Source organism: Pristiophorus japonicus, chromosome 10 (assembly GCF_044704955.1).
Source record: "Pristiophorus japonicus isolate sPriJap1 chromosome 10, sPriJap1.hap1, whole genome shotgun sequence".
Taxonomy (NCBI): Eukaryota; Metazoa; Chordata; class Chondrichthyes; family Pristiophoridae; genus Pristiophorus; species Pristiophorus japonicus.
The window spans coordinates 52,642,370-52,661,011 of record NC_091986.1 but is presented as its reverse complement, the minus strand read 5'-3'; the positions used below and the strand labels follow the sequence as shown (position 1 = coordinate 52,661,011).

The following is an 18,642-nucleotide window of genomic DNA, read 5'->3' as shown; positions in this document are numbered from 1 at the left end:
GAGATTGTGGGGGGCGAGGAGCTACTGCACATGCGCGCACACTCTAGCGCGCACATGCAGAGGTCCCGGCACTGTTTTCAGCACTGGGACCTGGCTCTGCCCCCCACTGCTTGAGGTGCGCCACGCCAAGGCCTGCGACATTCCAAGGAGCAGGGAGAATTCCTAGGTAAGTTTTTGGCACTGTTTTTAGTGTAGAAAGTCGGCGCACCTCCGGGGGGAGCAAACTTGGGCCCTATGTTACTGAGGCTTGGACTAATAATCCGGAGACGCGAGTACAAATCCCACCACGGCAGCTGGGAAATTTAAATTCAGTTAATTAAATAAATCTGGAATAAAAAGCGAGCATGGTGACCATGAAACTATTGGATTGTTGTTAAAAATCCATCTGGATCACTAATGTCATTGAGGGAACCCTGTCCTTACCTAGTCAGGCCTATATGGGACCCCAGACCTACAGCAATGTGGTTGACTCATAATTGACCTCTGAACTAGCCTAGCAAGCCACTCGTATTGCAACAAACCGCTATGAGAAACAATAATAATAATAAAACCGGACGGAGCACTCGGCATCGACCTCGGCACTAGCTTCAGACATAACAACAGCACACCCAGCCCAGTCGACCCTGCAAAGTCCTCCTCACCAACATCTGGAGACTTGTGCCAAAAGTGGGAAAGCAGACTAGTCAAGCAACAACGTGATATAGTCACACTCACAGAATCATACATTTCAGCCAATGTTCCAGACTCCTCCACCACCATTTCTGGGTATGTCCTGTCCCATCAGCAGGACGGATCCACCAGGGATGGCAGCACAGTGGTATACAGTCAGGAGGTAGTGGCCCTGGGAGACCTCAACATAGATTCCGGACCCCATGATGCCTTCAGGTCAAGCATGGGCAAGGAAACCTCCTACTGATTACCACCTACTGCCCTCCCTCAGCTGATGAACACATGGAAGAAGTACGGAGAGTATATCATCACTACTGACCGAGCCCTGAAGGACATAGCTGCCAGACTAGGCCTGCAGCAGGTGGTGAGAAGACCAACACGAGGGAAAAACCTACTTGACCCCGTCCTCACCAATCTACCAGTCACAGATGCATCTGTCCATGACAGCATTGGTAGCAGTGACCACCGCACACAATCATTGTAGAGATGAAGTCCCCTCATCACACCGAAGACACCCTCCATCGTGTTGTGTGGCACTACCACTGTGCTAAATGGGATAGGTTCAGAACAGTTCTAGCAGCTCAAAATTAGGAATCCATGAGGCACTGTGGGCCATCAACAGCAGCAGAATGGTATTCCACCACAATCTATACTTCATGGCCCAGCATATCCCTCACTCTACCTCTACCAGAAACATAGAAAATAGGTGCAGGAGTAGGCCATTCGGCCCATCGAGCCGGCACCACCATTCAATATGATCATGGCTAATCTGGCAACTTCAGTACCTCTTTTCCTGCTTTCTCTCCATACCCCTTGATCCCTTTAGCCATAAGGGCCACATCGAACTCACTTTTGAATATATCCAACGAACTGGCCTCAACAACTTTCTGTGGTAGAGAATTTCACAGGTTCACAATTCTCTGAGTGAAGACGTTTCTCCTCATCTCGGTCCTAAATGGCTTACCCCTTATCCTTAGACTGTGACCCTTGGTTCTTGACTTCCCCAACATCGGGAACATTGTTCCTGCATCATTCTTCTAAATTCCAGTGAATATAAACCTAGTCGATCCAGTCTTTCTTCAGTCCTGCCATCCCAGGAATCAGTCTGGTAAACCTTCGCTGCACTCCCTCAATAGCAAGAATGTCCTTCCTCAGATTAGGAGACCAAAACTGTATACAATATTCAAGGTGTGGCCTCACCAAGGCCCTGTACAACTGCAGCAAGACCTCCCCTGCTCCGAGACTCAAATCCCCTAGCTATGAAGGCCAACATGCTATTTGCCTTCTTAACCGCCTGCTGTACCTGCATGCCAACTTTCAATGGCTGATGTACCATGACACCCAGGTCTCGTTGTACCTCCCCTTTGTCTAATCTGTCACCATTCAGATAATATTCTGCCTCCCTGTTTTTGCCACCAAAGTGGATAACCTCACGTTTCTCCACATTATACTGCATCTGCCATGCATTTGCCCACTCACCTAACATGTCCAAGTCATCCTGCAGCCTCTTAGCATCCTCTTCACAGCTCACACTGCAACCCAGCTTAGTGTAATCTCCAAACTTGGAGATATTACGTTCAATTCCTTCATCCAAATCATTGATGTATATTGTAAATAGCTGGTGGCCCAGCACTGAACCTTGCGGTACACCTCTATTCACTGCCTGCCATTCTGAAAAGGACCCATTTATTCATACTCTTTCCTTCCTGTCTGCCAACCAGTTCTCTATCCACATTACCCCAATACCATGTGCTTTAATTTTGCACACTAATCTCTTGTGTGGGACCTTGTAAAAAGCCTTTTGAAAGTCCAAATACATCACATCCGCTGGTTCTCCCTTGTCCACTCTACTAGTTACACCCTCAAAAAATTCTAGAAGATTTGTTAAGCATGATTTCCCTTTCATAAATCCATGCTGACTTAGACCGATCCTGTCACTGTTTTCCAAATGCGCTGCTATTACATCTTTAATAATTGATTCCAATATTTTCCCCACTACCGATGTCAGGCTAACCGGTCTAGAATTCAGTTTTCTCTCTCCCTCCTTTTTTAAAAAAGTGGGGTTACGTTAGCTACCCTCCAATCCATAGCAACTGATCAAGAGTCTATAGAATGTTGGAAAATGAACACCAATGCGTCCACTATTTCTAGGGCCACTTCCTTAAGTACTCTGAGATGAAGACTATCAGGCTCTGGGGATTTATCGGCCTTCAATCCCATTAAGTTCCCTAACACAATTTCCTGACTAATGAGGATTCCCTTCAGTTCCTCCTTCTCGCTAGATGCTCGGTCCCCTAGTATTTCCAGAAGGTTATATGTGTCTTCCTGAGGTGAAGACAGAACCAAAATATTTGTTCAATTGGTCTTCCATTTCTTTGTTCCCCATTATAAATTCACCTGATTCTGACTGCAAGGGACCGACATTTATCTTCACAAATTGTTTTCTCTTCACATATCTATAGAAGCTTTTGCAGTCCATTTTTATGTTCCCTGCAAGCTTACTCTTATACTCTATTTTCCCCCTCCTAACCTTTTGTCCTCCTCCGCTGAATTCTAAGTTTCTCCCAGTCCTCAGGTTTGCTGCTTTTTCTGGCCAATTTATATGCCTCTTCCTTGGATTTAACACTATCCCTAATTTCCCTTGTTAATCACGGTTGAGCCACCTTCCCTGTTTTATTTTTACGCCAGACAGGGATGTACAATTGTTGAAGTTCATCCATGTGATCTTTAAATGTCTGCCATTGCCTATCCACTGTCAACCCTTTAAGTATCATTCGCCAATCTATCCTAGCCAATTCACATCTCATACCATCAAAGTTACCTTTGGGGTAGCATTGCTGGTTAAAGAGGAGATTAATGCAATAGTTAGTGAGGACATTAGCTTGGATGATGTGGAATCTATATGGGTAGAGCTGCAGAACACCAAAGGGAAAAAAACATTAGTAGGAGTTGTGTACAGACCTCCAAACAGTAGTACTGATGTTGGGGAGGGCATCAAACAGGAAATTAGGGTGCATGCAATAAAGGTGCAGCAGTTATCATGGGTGACTTTAATATGCATATAGATTGGGCTAACCAAACTGGAAGCAATACGGTGGAGGAGGATTTCCTGGAGTGCATAAGGGATGGTTTTCTCGACCAATATGTCGAGGAACCAACTAGGTGGGAGGCCATCTTAGACTGGGTGTTGTGTCATGAGAGAGGATTAATTAGCAATCTCGTTGTGCAAGGCCCCTTGGGGAAGAGTGACCATAATATGGTGGAATTCAACATTAGGATGGAGAATGAAATAGTTAATTCAGAGACCATGGTCCAGAACTTAAAGAAGAGTAACTTTGAAGGTATGAGGCGTGAATTGGCTAGGATAGATTGGCGAATGATACTTAAGGGGTTGACTGTGGATGGGCAATGGCAGACATTTAGAACTACCACAATTGTACATCCCTGTCTGGCGTAAAAATAAAAAAGGGAAGGTGGCTCAACCGTGGCTATCAAGGGAAATCAGGGATAGTATTAAAGCCAAGGCAGTGGCATACAAATTGGCCAGAAATAGCAGCGAACCCGGAGACTGGGAGAAATTTAGAACTTAGCAGAGGAGGACAAAGGGTTTGATTAGGGCAGGGAAAATAGAGTACGAGAGGAAGCTTGCAGGGAACATTAAGACGGACTGCAAAAGTTTCTATAGATATGTAAAGAGAAAAAGGTTAGTAAAGATAAACGTAGGTCCCCTGCAGTCAGAATCAAGGGAAGTCATAATGGGGAACAAAGAAATGGCAGACCAATTGAACAAGTACTTTGGTTCGGTATTCACTAAGGAGGACACAAACAACCTTCCGCATATAAAAGGGTCTAGTCAGGAGGAGGAACTGAGGGAAATCCTTATTAGTCGGGAAATTGTGTTGGGGAAATTGATGGGATTGAAGGCCGATAAACCCCCAGGGCCTGATGGTCTGCATCCCAGAGTACTTAAGGAGGTGGCCTTGGAAATAGCAGATGCATTGACAGTCATTTTCCAACATTTCATAGACTCTGGATCAGTTCCTATGGAGTGGAGGGTAGCCAATGTAACCCCAGTTTTTAAAAAAAGGAGGGAGAGAGAAAACAGGGAATTATAGACCGGTCAGCCTGACATCGTTAGAGGGTAAAATGATGGAATCAATTATTAAGGATGTCACAGCAGCGCATTTGGAGAGAATTGACATGATCGGTCCAAGTCAGCATGGATTTGTGAAAGGGAAATCACGCTTGACAAATCTTCTGGAATTTTTTGAGGATGTTTCCAGTAGAGTGGACAAGGAAGAACCAGTTGATGTAGTGTATTTGGACTTTCAGAAGGCTTTCGACAAGGTCCCACTCAAGAGATTAATGTGCAAAGTTAAAGCACATGGGATTGGGGGTAGTGTGCTGACATGGATTGAGAACTGGTTGGCAGACAGGAAGCAAAGAGTAGGAGTAAATGGGTACTTTTCAGAATGGCAGGCAGTGACTAGCGGGGTTCTGTGCTGGGACCCCAGCTGTTTACATTGTACATTAATGATTTAGACGAGGAGATTAAATGTAGTATCTCCAAATTTGTGGATGACATAAGTTGGGTGGCAGTGTGAGCTGCGAGGAGGATGCTTTGAGGCTGCAGAGTGACTTGGATAGGTTAAGTGAGTGGGCAAATGCATGGCAGATGAAGTATAATGTGGATAAATGTGAGGTTATCCACTTTGGTGGTAAAAACAGAGAGTCAGACTATTATCTGAACGGTGACAGATTAGGAAAATGGGAGGTGCAACGAGACCTGGGTGTCATGGTACATCAGTCATTGAAGGTTGGCATGCAGGTACAGCAGGCAGTTAAGAAAGCAAATGGCATGTTGGCCTTCATAGCGAGGGGATTTGAGTACAGGGGCAGGGAAGTGTCACTACAGTTGTACAGGGGCTTGGTGAGGCCACACCTAGAGTATTGTGTACAGTTTTGGTCTCCTAACTTGAGGAAGGACATTCTTGCTATTGAGGGAGTGCAGCGAAGGTTCACCAGACTGATTCCCGGGATGGCGGGACTGACATATCAAGAACGACTGGATCAACTGGGCTTGTATTCACTGGAGTTCAGAAGAATGAGAGGGGATCTCATAGAAACATTTAAAATTCTGATGGGTTTAGACAGGTTAGATGCAGGAAGAATGTTCCCAGTGTTGGGGAAGTCCAGAACCAGGGGTCACAGTCTAAGGATAAGGGGTAAGCCATTTAGGACTGAGATGAGGAGAAACTTCTTCACCCAGAGAGTGGTGAACCTGTGGAATTCTCTACCACAGAAAGTTGTTGAGGCCAATTCACTAAATATATTCAAAAAGGAGTTAGATGTAGTCCTAGGGGGATCAAGAGGTATGGCGAGAAAGCAGGAATGGGGTACTGAAGTTGCATGTTCAGCCATGAACTCATTGAATGGCGGTGCAGGCTCGAAGGACCAAATGGCCTACTCCTGCAATTATTTTCTATGTTTCAGTTCAGGTCCCGTCTCTGAATTAACTGTGTCACTCTCCATCATAATGAAGAATTATACCATATTATGGTCACTCTTCCCCAAGGGGCCTCACACAACAAGATTGCTAATTAATCCTCATTATACAAGACCCAGTCTAGGATGGCCTGCTCTCTAGTTGGTTCCTCGACATATTGGTCTAGTAAACCATCCCTTATACACTCCAGGAAATCCTCCTCCACCGTGTTGCTACCAGTTTGGTTAGCCTAATCTATATGTAGATTAAAGTCACACATGATAACTGCTGTATCTTTATTGCACGCATCTCCAATTTCCTGTTTGATGCCATCGCCAACCTCACTACCACCGTTTGGTAGTCTGTACACAACGCTCACTTGCGTTTTCTGCCCTTTGGTGTTCCGCAGCTGTACCCATACAGATCCAAGCTAATGTCTTTCCTTACCATTGCGTTAATTTCTCTTTAGCCAGCAACGCTACCTCACCTCTTTTTCCTTTCTGTCTATCCTTACTGAATATTGAATACCCCTGGATGTTGAGCTCCCAGCCTTGGTCACCCTGGAGCCATGTCTCCGTAATCCCAATTATATCATATCAGTTAACAACTGTCTGCACATTTAATTCATCTCACTTATTACGAATGCTCCTCGCATTGAGACACAGAACCTTCAGGCTTGTATTTCTAACACTCTTTGTCCTTTTCGAATTATGTTGTAATGTGGCCCTTTTTGATTTTTGCCTTTGATTTCTCTGCCCTCCACCTTTCCTTATCTCTTTTCTACCTTTTTCTTCTGCGCCCATTTTACTTCCATCTGTCTCCCTGTATAGATTCCCACCCCCCTGCCATATTAGTGTAAACCCTCCCCAACAGCACTAGCAAACACCCCCTCCTAGGATATTGGTTCTGGTCCTGCCCAGGTGCAGACCGTCCAGTTTGCACTGGTCCCAACTCCCCCAGAGCTGGTTTCAATCTCCCAGGAATTTGAATCCCTCCCTCTTGCACCATTCAAGCCACGTATTCATCTTAACTATCCTGTTATTTCTACTCTGACTAGCACGTGGCACTAGTAGCAATCCTGAGAGTACTACCTTTTGAGGTCCTACTTTTTAAATTGAACTCCTAGCTCCCTAATTTCAGCTTGTAGGACCTCATCCCATTTTTTACCTATACAGCACCACGACAGCTAGCTGTTCACCCTTCCCCTCCAAAATGCCCTGCAGCCGCTCCAAGACATCCTTGACTCTTGCACCAGGGAGGCAACATACCATCCTGGAGTCTCGATTACGGCCGCAGAAACACTTATCTATTACTCTTACAATAGAATCCCCTACCACTATAGCTCTCCCACTCTTTTTCCTGCTCTCCTATGCAGCAGAGCCACCCATGCTGCCATGAACTTGGCTGCTGCTGCGTCCCCTGATGAGTCATCTCCTCTAACAGTACCCAAAACGGTGTATCTGTTTTGGAGGGAAATGACCGTAGAGGACCCCTGCACTACCTTCCTTCCACTGCTCTGCCTGATGGTCACCCATTCCCTATCTGCCTGAGTAACCTTTACTTGCGATGTGACCAACTCACTAAACATGCTATTCAACATCCTCAGCATCGCGGATGCTCCAGAGTGAATCCATGCGCAGCTCCAGTGCCGCAATGCGGTCTGTCAGGAGCTGCAGCTGGATATACTTCCTGCACGCATAGTATTCAGGGACACCGGAAGCGGCCAAGTTCACACATAGCACAGAAGGAGCATAACATGGGTCTAAGCTCTCCTGCCATGACTTAACCCCTGAATTAATTTAATTTGGCAACAATGACAAGGTGTCTTACTGCTCAGGAAATAAAAAGAAAAAGAAAAAGATTAAATACCCACCAATCCACCAGCCAATCACTTACCTGCTTGGCTGTGATGTCACACTTCGATTTCTTTTTACTTCTTTGTTTATTTGTCCCCTGCACCAGCTGGCCTCCTCCGATCTGCCGCAGCAAGTCAGGGGACAAACCCTGCTTCACTGAAGAGTGTCGAAGAGCATGCCAGATGCCAACCTAGGGAAGCTGCAACACAGGACTGCGTGCATGCGAAAAAGCAGAAGCAGCATACTATCGACAGGGTTCAGCGATCCCACAATCAACGGATCAGATCAAAGCTCTGCGGTCCTGCCACATCCAGTCATGAATGGTGGACCATTAAACAACTAATGGGAGAAGGAGGCTTCGTGAATATCCCCATCCTCAATGATGGCTGAGCCCAGCATGTAAACGACAAGGCAGAAACATTTGCAACCATCTTCAACCAGAAGTGCCGAGTGGATGTTCCATTTCGGCATTCTCCAGAGGTCCCCACCATCACAGAAGCCAGTCTTCAGGTAATTCGATTCACTCCAAGTGATATCAAGAAATGGCTGGGTGCATTGGATACAGCAACGGCTCTGAAGACTTGTGGTCCAGAACTAGCTATGCCTCTAACCAAGCTGTTCCTGGCATCTAGCCGACAATGTGGAAAACTGCCCAGGTATCTCCTGTCCACAAAAAGCAGGACAAATCTAATCCGTCCAATTACCGCCCCATAAGTCTGCTCTCAATCATCAGCAAAGTCACGGAAGGTGTCGTCAACAGAGCTATCAAACAGCACTTACTCACCACTAACCTGCTCACCGATGCCCAGTTTGAGTTCTGCCAGGACCACTTGGCTCCAGTCCTCATTACATCTTTGGTCCAAACATTAACAAAAGAGCTGAATTCCAGAGGTGAGGGGAGAGTGACTGCCCTGGACATCAAGACAGCATTTAACTGAATGTGGCATCAAGGAGCCCGAGTAAAACTGAAGTCAATGGGAATCAGGGGGAAACTCTCCACTGGCTGTGGTCATACCTAGCACAAAGGAACATGGTTGTGGTGGTTGGAGGTCAATCATCTCAGCCCCAGGATATTGCTGCAGGAGTTCCTCAGGACAGTGTCCCAGGCCCAACCATCTTCAGCTGCTTCATGAATGACCAACCCTCCATCATCGGGTCAGAAGTGGCAGTCCATGCCCACATGCAGCAAGACCTGGATGACATTCAGGCTTGGGATGATAAGTGGCAAGTAACATTCGCACCACAACGTGCCAGGCAATGACTATAGAAACATAGAAATTTACAGTGCAGAAGGAGACCATTTCGGCCCATCGTGTCCATGCGGGCCGATAAAGAGCCGCAAGGCCCTCTGTCAGCAGCTCTCAAGGTTACATATAAACCTATGAACAATGAACAATGGCGGAAAGTTAAAGAGCACCCAGCCCAACCAGTCCACCCCACAAAACTGCGACACCCCTTATACTGAAACATTCTACACTCCACCCCAACCGGAGCCATGTGATCTCCTGGGAGAGGCAAAAAACAGATAAAAACTCAGGCTAATTTGGGGGGAAAAAATCTGGGAAAATTCCTCTCTGACCCATCCAGGTAATCAAAATTAGTCCAGACTACCCTGGCCGTATTTGATTCCCTGCAGTACTTATCGTCATATCTGCGCGGCCAACAAGAGGTTATCCAGTCTAATCCCAATTACAAGCTCCAGGTCCATAACCCTGCAGGTTACGGCACTTTAAGTGCCCATCCAACCATCTCTTAAAAGTGGTGAGAGATCCATCACTCTTCCAGGCAGTGAGTTCCCCATAACCCTCTGCGTGAAGAACCGCCCCCCCCCCCGCCATCAAATCCCATCTGAACTTTCCACCAACCACCTTAAAATGATGCCCCCTCATAATAGACCCCTCCACCAATGAAAATAGGCCCTTGCTGTCCATTATATTCAGGCCCCTCAATATTTTTCACACCTCAAGAGGTCTCCTCTCAACCCCCTCTGTTCCAATGAGAACAAATGCAGCCTATCCAACCTGTCCTCACAACTAAGATTCTCCATTCCAGGCAGCATCCTAGTAAATCTCCTCTGCACCCTCTCTAGTGCAATCACGTCCTTCCTATACTACGGCAACCAGAACTGCACGCAGTACTCCAAGCTGTGGCCTAACCAGTGTATTAGTGCCATTTGCCTCAGGCAGTCGACAGGGATAAGCAGCGAGGGTGCACGTTGTGCGGACCGTAATGCATTAATGCAGGCTGAGCGGCCCCCGGCCTGCGAGCACCATCAGAGCAGGCCAGGGAACGGAAGGAGCAGCGTGACGGCATACCACTCCAAGGAGCAGCACGTGCGGGAGCAGGAGAGCAATGGCAATGAAGAGGGACATTACCAAGATCCAGGCCGGTGATTGGAGTGTGGGCAAGTACAGCAGGAGCGGCGAGGTCGGGGCGAAGGAGCGATGAGAGATTGCAGAGCGACGTGATCAGGGCCCAGGCGAGGCACGAGTTCGGGGCCCAGAAGAGGCGAGGGCCCAGGGGCAGCACGCCGACCAGCCCACACTGCGATATGTGTGCGCACTAGGTCCGTGCAGCAGAGCTGGTCTCCAGTCATCTTGGTTAATCCTTGCCACTGAACCAAGACCTAAATCTGTCAAGCCCGTGTGGTGGCTGGTGTGCAACTGCCACCACACGTTAAAAAAAATCCGTGCACAGGCATCTTCCACCCTTCAAGATTTAGGTCGGGACCTGAAATTTTAGGTCCTTCATTGAAACACCTGTGAACTTTTTGACGTGGAAGCAAGTCATCCTTGATTCGAGGGACTGCCTATGATGATGATGGTATTATACAATTTAAGTATAACCTCCCTGCTCTTATATTCTATGCCTTGGCCAATAAAGGCAAGCATTCTGTATGCCTTCTCAACCACCTTATCAACCTGGCCTTCTACTTTCAGGGATCTGTGGACAAGCACTCCAAGGTCTCTTTGTTCATCTACACTATTAAGTGGCCTACCGCTTAATGTGTATGCCCTTTCCTTATTAGCCCTCCCAAAGTGCATTACCTCATACTTCTCCGAATTAAATTCCATTTGCCTCTGTTCTGCCCACCTGACCAGTAGATTGATATCCTCCTGCAGCTCATGAATTTCCGTCTCATTATCAACCACATAGCCAATTTTAGTGTCATCAGCAAACTTCTTAATCATGCTCCCTATATTCAAATCTAAATTGTTGATATACACCACAAAAAGCAAGGGACCCAGTACTTAGCCCTGTGGAGCCCCACTGGAAACATTCTTCCAGTCACAAAAACATCCATCAACCATTACCCTAAGCCAATTTTGGATCCAACTTGCCAATTTTGGATCCCATGAGCTTTAACCTTCATAACCAGTCTACCATGTGGGACCTTATCAATAGCTTTGCTAAAGTCCATATGCACTACATCATACGATCTACCCTCATCGACCCTCTTGGTTACCTCCTCAAAAAATTCAATCAGGTTAGTCAAACACAATCTTCCCTTCATAAATCCGTGCTGACTGGCGCTCATTAATCCTTGTTTTTCAAAATGTAGATTTATCCTATTTTTCAGGATTTTTTCCAATAATTTTCCCACCACTGAGGTTAGGCTGACAGGCCTGTAATTACTCGGCCTATCCCTTTTTCCCTTCTTAAACAAGGGTACCACATTAGCAATCCTCCAATCCTCTGGCACCATGCCAAAATACAAAGAGGACTGGAAAATGATGGTCAAGGCCTCTGCTATTTCCTCTTTTACTTTGCTCAACAGCCTGGGATGCATTTCATCTGGACCTGGGGAGATATCTACTTTTAAAGCTGCTAAACCCCTTAACATTTCCTCTCTTACTATATTTATTTCACCCAGAATATCACACTCCTCCTCGATAGCAGTATCTGTATTGCCCCTTTCCTTAGTGAAAACAGATGCAAAGTATTCATGAAGAACCTTACCAACATCTTCTGCCTCCACACAAAGATTACCCTCATGGTCTCTAATAGGCCCTACCCTTTCTTTAATTACCCTTTTACTCTTAATATATTTATAGAACATCTTTGGGTTTTCCTTAATTTTACCAGCCAAAAATTTCTCGTGCTCTCTTTTAGCACGCCCAATATCCTTTTTAATTTTAGAAACATAGAAACATAGAAAATAGGTGCAGGAGTAGGCCATTCGGTCCTTGGAGCCTGCACCATCATTCAATAAGATCATGGCTGATCATTCATCTCGGTACCCTTTTCCTGCTTTCTCTCCATACCCCTTGATCCCTATAGCCGTAAGGGCCATATCTAACTCCCTTTTGCCTCTTAACTTTCTATATTCCTCCAAAGATTCTATAGTATTTAGTTGTCAGTATATAACATAAGCTTCCCTTTTTTTCTTTATCCTCCCCTGTAAGTCCCTAGACATCCAAGGGGCTCTAGAATTGCTATTCCCACCCTTTTTCTTTAAGGGCACATGCTTGGCCTGAGCCTTCTGGATTTCCTCCTTGAATGCCTCCCACTGTTCCGACACTGATTTACCCACAAGTAGCTGTTTCCAGTCCTGTGGCAAAATCACTCCTCAACTTTGCAAAATTAGCGTTTCCCAATTTGGGACTTTTATTCCAGGCCTACCCTTGTCCTTATCCATAACTAACTTGAATCTGACTGAATTATGGTCACTGGCACCCAAGTGCTCCCCCACTAATACCCCTTCAACCTGCCCAGCTTCATTCCCGAAAACTAAATCCAAAACCGCCCCCTCTCATGTTGAGCTTGTTGCACACTGACTAAAAAAGTTCTCTTGAATGCATTTTAAGAATTCCGCACCCTTCACACTATATTTGTCCCAATCAATATTTGGATAGTTAAAATCCACTACTATTACTACCCTATGATTTTGGATTTCACAGCAATTTTCCGACATATTTGCTCCTCTATCTCCCTCCCACTGTTAGAGAAAAGGCAGCTCCCGGGGCTAGGGGCTCGACATCCGGGGATGTTCGGCATTTGGGAAGGATTCTGATGGGACGGGGCGTGTTGAGTGCGGGGGGAGTGTTCCCGGTGTTGGGTGGGTCCGGAGCCGGGGGATGGCACGCTCTTGGGATGGGGGGATGGGCTGTTTGGGGCTGGGATTGGGAGAGACTTCTTCACTCAGGGAGTTGTTGGCCTGTGAAGTTCCCTGCCGCGGAGAGTTGTTGATGCCAGTTCATTGGATGTGTTCGGGAGGGAGTTGGATGTGGTCCTTGTGGCTCGGGGGGGGGTCGGGGGGGGTGTGTGGAGGGGGCGTGGGGGGTGGGGGGGTGGGGAAGAGGTGCTGGGGTGGGTGATCAGCCATGATCTTGTTGATTGGCGGTGCTTTTTACAAGTGATTCCCGGCATCGCCCATGGGGCAATTTTATACATGAAACATGGTGAGAGTTGGCATCGCTACATTGAAGGCGGGTGCTGGACTGCAGAACGAGCGCGTGCAAATAACGACTGTTAGTGAGCTGAAAGGCGCTTTTGCTCGGGTATTTCCACACCACTTATGGAGTACATATGTCCATCCTGCCTCATTATTGTGACAAGTGGCGGCCCCGACCTGCAAGAGAGCATCAGCGACAGGTCAGGGTCATAAAAGGAGCGGCGAGTGATGGCCATGGGCAGCGTGGCGGCATACCACTGCAAGGTACAGTGCGAGCTGGAGCAGGAGGGCGACGGCAGTGAAGAGGAACGTCATCAAGGTCCAGGTCGGTGATTGGAGCGTGGGCAGATACGCCTCTCCTGGGCCCCGAGCTCAGACCTGTTAGTTATATCATAGCTATATGTCAACGCTCGTCGCTCCCTCCATGGAAGGAGCGGCGGCTTGGGAGTAGTGTGGCGGCATACCACTGCAAGGTAAGTGCAAGCCGGTCTGGGAGGGCGATGACTGTGAAGAGGGTGACTGGATTGGATGTCACCATAACCCAGGTCAGTGATTGGAGTGTGGGCAGCTACAACAGGAGTGGCGAGGTTGGGGCGAAGGAGCGGCGAGAGATTGCAGAGCCATGTGATCGGGGGCCTAGGAGAGGCGTGAGTTCGGGGCCAGAAGAGGCGAGGGCCCAGAGACAGCATGGGCCAGCCCACACTGCAATACGTGTGCGCACTTGGTCCGTGCAGCAGAGCAGGTCTTCAGTTGTCTTGGTTAATCCTTGCCACTGGATCAAGACCTGCTTTGTCAGGCCCGTGTGGTGGCTGGTGTGCAGGGGAGGGGAAAGGAGGTGAGGGGAGGAGGAAAAGAGGAGAGGGGAGAATTGAAAGCAAGACACACATTTTTGTCCAGTGCCTCACCTGTTTGATTGCTGTCACAGTGATTACAAAGAAAAGTGGAAGGCCACTGGTTATTGGACTGGTCGGAGTATCAATGATCAACTGAAAATAAAAAAATAATTTTATTCCACTGTAAAAGGAGCTCAATTTGTAAGCTATTTCATCACTTACTGGTAGTGTAAATAGTAACTAACACTGTCTGGTAGTTGGTTGAATGTTCTGTGCACTATATTCTGAATGATTAATGTCAAATTCTACAGAATGTGGTAAAATTCACTACGACAAAAATGTAACATTTATCACATTCAGAAGTCACATTCTGAATGGATGATGGAACCTCTCGTACCTGCACAAGGAATATGATGAGGAAATAGAAGTTAGCAATTCTTCGGAACTGTTCGAACAAGTTCTTGGGAATGAAGTTCCAGAAAGTATACTGTACAGGAAAAGAAAAAGCAAGTCATTGAATGGAGGGCAATAAAAGCAAGCATTAACTCCATACTTATCAAATGACAGATGTAAAATGTTTCAAAATATTCTCTAAATCACACCAAAAGAAGCAGCCAACGATTAGAATACCCACGAGTTATGTGACCAGCGAACATTAGATAATACACGGGGGCACTGCGGACACACGGGGCATTGTGAATATACAGTGCCTGTGTATGGCCTGTACTTGACTCCAGTACCACACCAATGTGGTTGACATTCAACTGCCCTCTGAAATGGCCTAACAAGTCACTCAGTTGTATCAAACCACTGCAGCGGTTCAAGGTGGCGGTGAGCATGGAATTAAAAAGAAATCGAAGTGTGACGTCACAGCCAGGCTGGTAAGTGATTGGTGAGTATTTTTCTTTTTCTTTTCTTATCAGCAGGAAACCTTCGGCATTGTTGCCAAATTAAGTTAATCTGAGGGTTAAGTCATGGCAGGAGAGCCCAGAGCCATGTCATGTGCCTCCTGTGCTATGTGGGAAGTCAGGGACACTCGGGAAGAGAGTGTCCAGCTGCAGTTCCTGTCAGACCGCATTGCGGCACTGGAGCTGTGCATGGATTCATTCTGGAGCATCCGCGATGCTGACGACATCGTGGATAGCACATTTAGCGAGCTGGTCACACCGCAGGTAAAGGTTACACAGGCAGATAGGAAATGGGTAACCATCAGGAAGAGCAAGGGAACGTAGTGCAGGGGTCCTGATTTGGATACTGTTGAGGGAGGTGGTTCATCAGGGGAAGGCAGCAGCAGCTAAGTTCATGGCACCAGGGGTGGACCCTGATGCACAGGAGGACAGGAAAAAGAGTGGGAGAGCGATAGTGATAGGGGATTCTATTGTAAGGGAAATAGATAGGCGTTTCTGCGGCCGCAAAGAAGACTCCAGGATGGTATGTTGCCTCCCTGGTGCAAGGGTCAAGGATGTCTCAGAGCGGCTGCAGAACATTCTGGAGGGGGAGTGTGAATAGCCAGCTGCCGTGGTGCATATAGGTACCAACGATATAGGTAAAAAACAGGATGAGTCCTACAAGCTGAATTTAGGGAGCTAGGAGTTAAATTAAAAGTCAAAAGGTAGTAATCTCAGGATAGCTACCAGTGCCACATGCGATTCAGAGTAGGAATAGCAGGATAGTTCAGATGAATACGTGGCTTGAGGAATGGTGCAAGGGGGAGGGATTCAAATTCCTGGGACTTTGGAATCAGTTCTGGGGGAGGTAGGACCAGTACAAACCAGACTGTCTGCAACTGGGCAGGACCAGAATCAATGTCCTAGGGGGGAGTGTTTGCTCGTGCTGTTGGGGAGGGTTTAAATTAATATGGCAGGGGGGTGGGAATCTCTGCAGGGAGGCAGAGGGAAGTAAAAAGGGGGCAGAAGCAAAAGGTAGGAAGGAGAAAATTAAGAGTGGAGGGCAGAGAAATCAAGGACAAAAATTAAAAAGGACCACATTACAACATGATTCTAAAAGGACAAAGGGTGCTAAAAAACAAGCCTGAAGGCTCTGAGTCTCAATGCGAGGAGCATTCGTAATAAGATGGATGAATTAACTGCGCACATAGTTGTCAACAGATATGATGTAATTGGGATTACGGAGACATAGCTCGAGGGTGACCAAGGCTGGGAACTCAACATCCAGGGTTATTCAATATTCAGAAAGGATAGACAGAAAGGAAAAGGAGGTTGGGTAGCGTTACTGGTTAAAGAGGAGATTAATGCAATAGTAAGGAAGGACATTTGCTTGGATGATGTGGAATCCATATGGGTAGAGCTGTGAAACACAAAAGGGCAGAAAACATTAGTGCGAGTTGTGTACAGACCACCAAACAGTAGTAGTGAGGTTGGGAATGGCATCAAACAGGAAATTAGGGATGCGTGCAATAAAGGTACAGCAGTTATCATAGGTGACTTTAATCTACATATAGATTGGGCTAACCAAACTGGTAGCAATACTGTGGAGGAGGATTTCCTGGCGTGTATAAGTGATGGTTTTCTAGACCAATATGTCAAAGAACCAACTGGAGAGCAGGTCATCCTAAACTAGGTCTTGTGTAATGAGAGAGGATTAATTAGCAATCTTGTCATGCGAGGCCCCTTGGGGAAGAGTAACCATAATATGGTAGAATTCTTCATTAAGATGGAGAGTGACACAGTTAATTCAGAGACCAGGCTCCTGAACTTAAAGAAAGATAACTTCGATGGTATGAGACGTGAATTGGCTAGGATAGATTGGCGAATGATACTTAAAGGGTTGACGGTGGATGACATTTAAAGATCACATGGATGAACTTCAACAAATCTACATCTCTGTCTAGTGTAAAAATAAAACGGGGAAGGTGACTCAACCGTGGCTAACAAGGGAATTTCGGGATAGTGCAGCCACCGTGTGACGGTGGTGGAAGGAGAGAATGTTGAAGGCTGTGGATGGCGTGCCAGTCAAGCGAGCTGCTTTGTCCTGGATGGTGTTGAGCTTTGAGTGTTGTTGGAGCTGCACTCGCCCAGGCAAGTGGAGATTATTCCCTCACACTCCTGACTTGTGCCTTGTCGCTGGTGAAAAGGCTGTGGGGAGTCAAGAGGTGAGACACTAGGTGCAGCATTCCCATCATCTGATCTGCTGTTGTAATACTTATGTGGCTGGTGTAGTTAAGTTTCTGGTCAATGGTGACCCCCCAGGATGCTGATGTTGGGGGATTTGGCGATGGTAATGCCGTTGAATGTCACGGGGAGATGGTTAGACTCTTGTTGGAGATGATCAGTACCTGGCACTTGTGTGGCGCAAATGTTACTTGAATCAGAGGAAGATACAAGACTATGGGGTGGAGCAGGGCAGTTAGTTTTGGATTGCTCGAGCAAAGAGCAGACACAAGTATGGTGGGATGAATGGCCGACTTCTGTGCTGTAAATTTTTACAGTTCTGTGGAAGGGACAGAGCGCATGGCAAGTGGAAGGGAGAGGTGATAAGAATGGCAAAAGAAAGTGGTCAGAGTGAATGGCATATTAACCAGGTGCCGCACTGGCAGCAGCCCGTCATTGGCACAAGCTGAAAGATCACGTCCATGTCCACTGTCTCAACAGCATCTTCAGCACACAGTGTTTGAACATCTAATCAGATGGTGTGAAGCTGGGCAAATTTGGGACACCCCCGATTTGCTCCTCTAGAAACCAGAAGGGATGCGACAAACAATTCAGATCCATGTGACACACAGTAACCCAGAAACACCTAAAATTTGAAAGAAACATACACGACTCATGCTCTCAAATACCACATGATCTCAGGAAAAGGAAGGTGGAAACCAGTTCAACGCTGGTGGATCAGATCGATATAATTGAATATGGTATGATCAATCATCATCATCATCATAGACAGTCCCTCGGAATCGAGGAAGACTTGCTTCCACTCCCAAAGTGAGTTCTTTGATGGCTGAACAGTCTGATACGAGAGCCACAGACGCTGTTGCAGTTGGGACAGACATTCGTCGAGGGAAGGGATCGGTGGGGCTGGTTTGCCGCGCGCTCCTTCCACTGTCTGTGCTTGGCCTCTTCATGCTCTTTGCGTTGAGACTCGAAGAGCTCAACGCCGTCCCGGATGGACCTTCTCCACCTCGGGCAGTCTGCGGCCAGGGTCTCCCAGGTGTCAGTGGTGATGTCGCACCTTACCAGGGAGGCTTTGAGGGTGTCCTTATAATGTTTCCGCTGTCCTTCTTTGGCTCGTTTACCATGAAGGAGCTCTGCATAAAGCATTTGCTTAGGGAGTCTCGTATCTGCCATGCGCACTATGTGGCCTGCCCAGCGAAGCTGATCAAGTTGGTCAGTCCTTCAATACTGGGGATATTAACCTGGTCGAGGACACTGATGTTGCTGCGCCTGT

General features: G+C 47.0%; 1 protein-coding gene across 3 annotated transcripts in view; it reads right to left on the bottom strand.

Annotated features, from left to right (window-relative positions):
- atp11a (ATPase phospholipid transporting 11A) overlaps positions 1 to 18,642 on the bottom strand; it is a 302,794-nt gene that overhangs the window by 214,339 nt on the left and 69,813 nt on the right. For all 3 annotated transcript variants that reach the window (XM_070891812.1, XM_070891813.1, XM_070891815.1), the window contains exons 3-4: positions 14,636 to 14,725; positions 14,311 to 14,391 (exon numbers count right to left, since the gene is read on the bottom strand). In XM_070891812.1, coding sequence (XP_070747913.1) covers positions 14,311 to 14,391; positions 14,636 to 14,725 — 171 coding nt within the window. The remainder of the gene's footprint in view (positions 1 to 14,310; positions 14,392 to 14,635; positions 14,726 to 18,642) is intronic.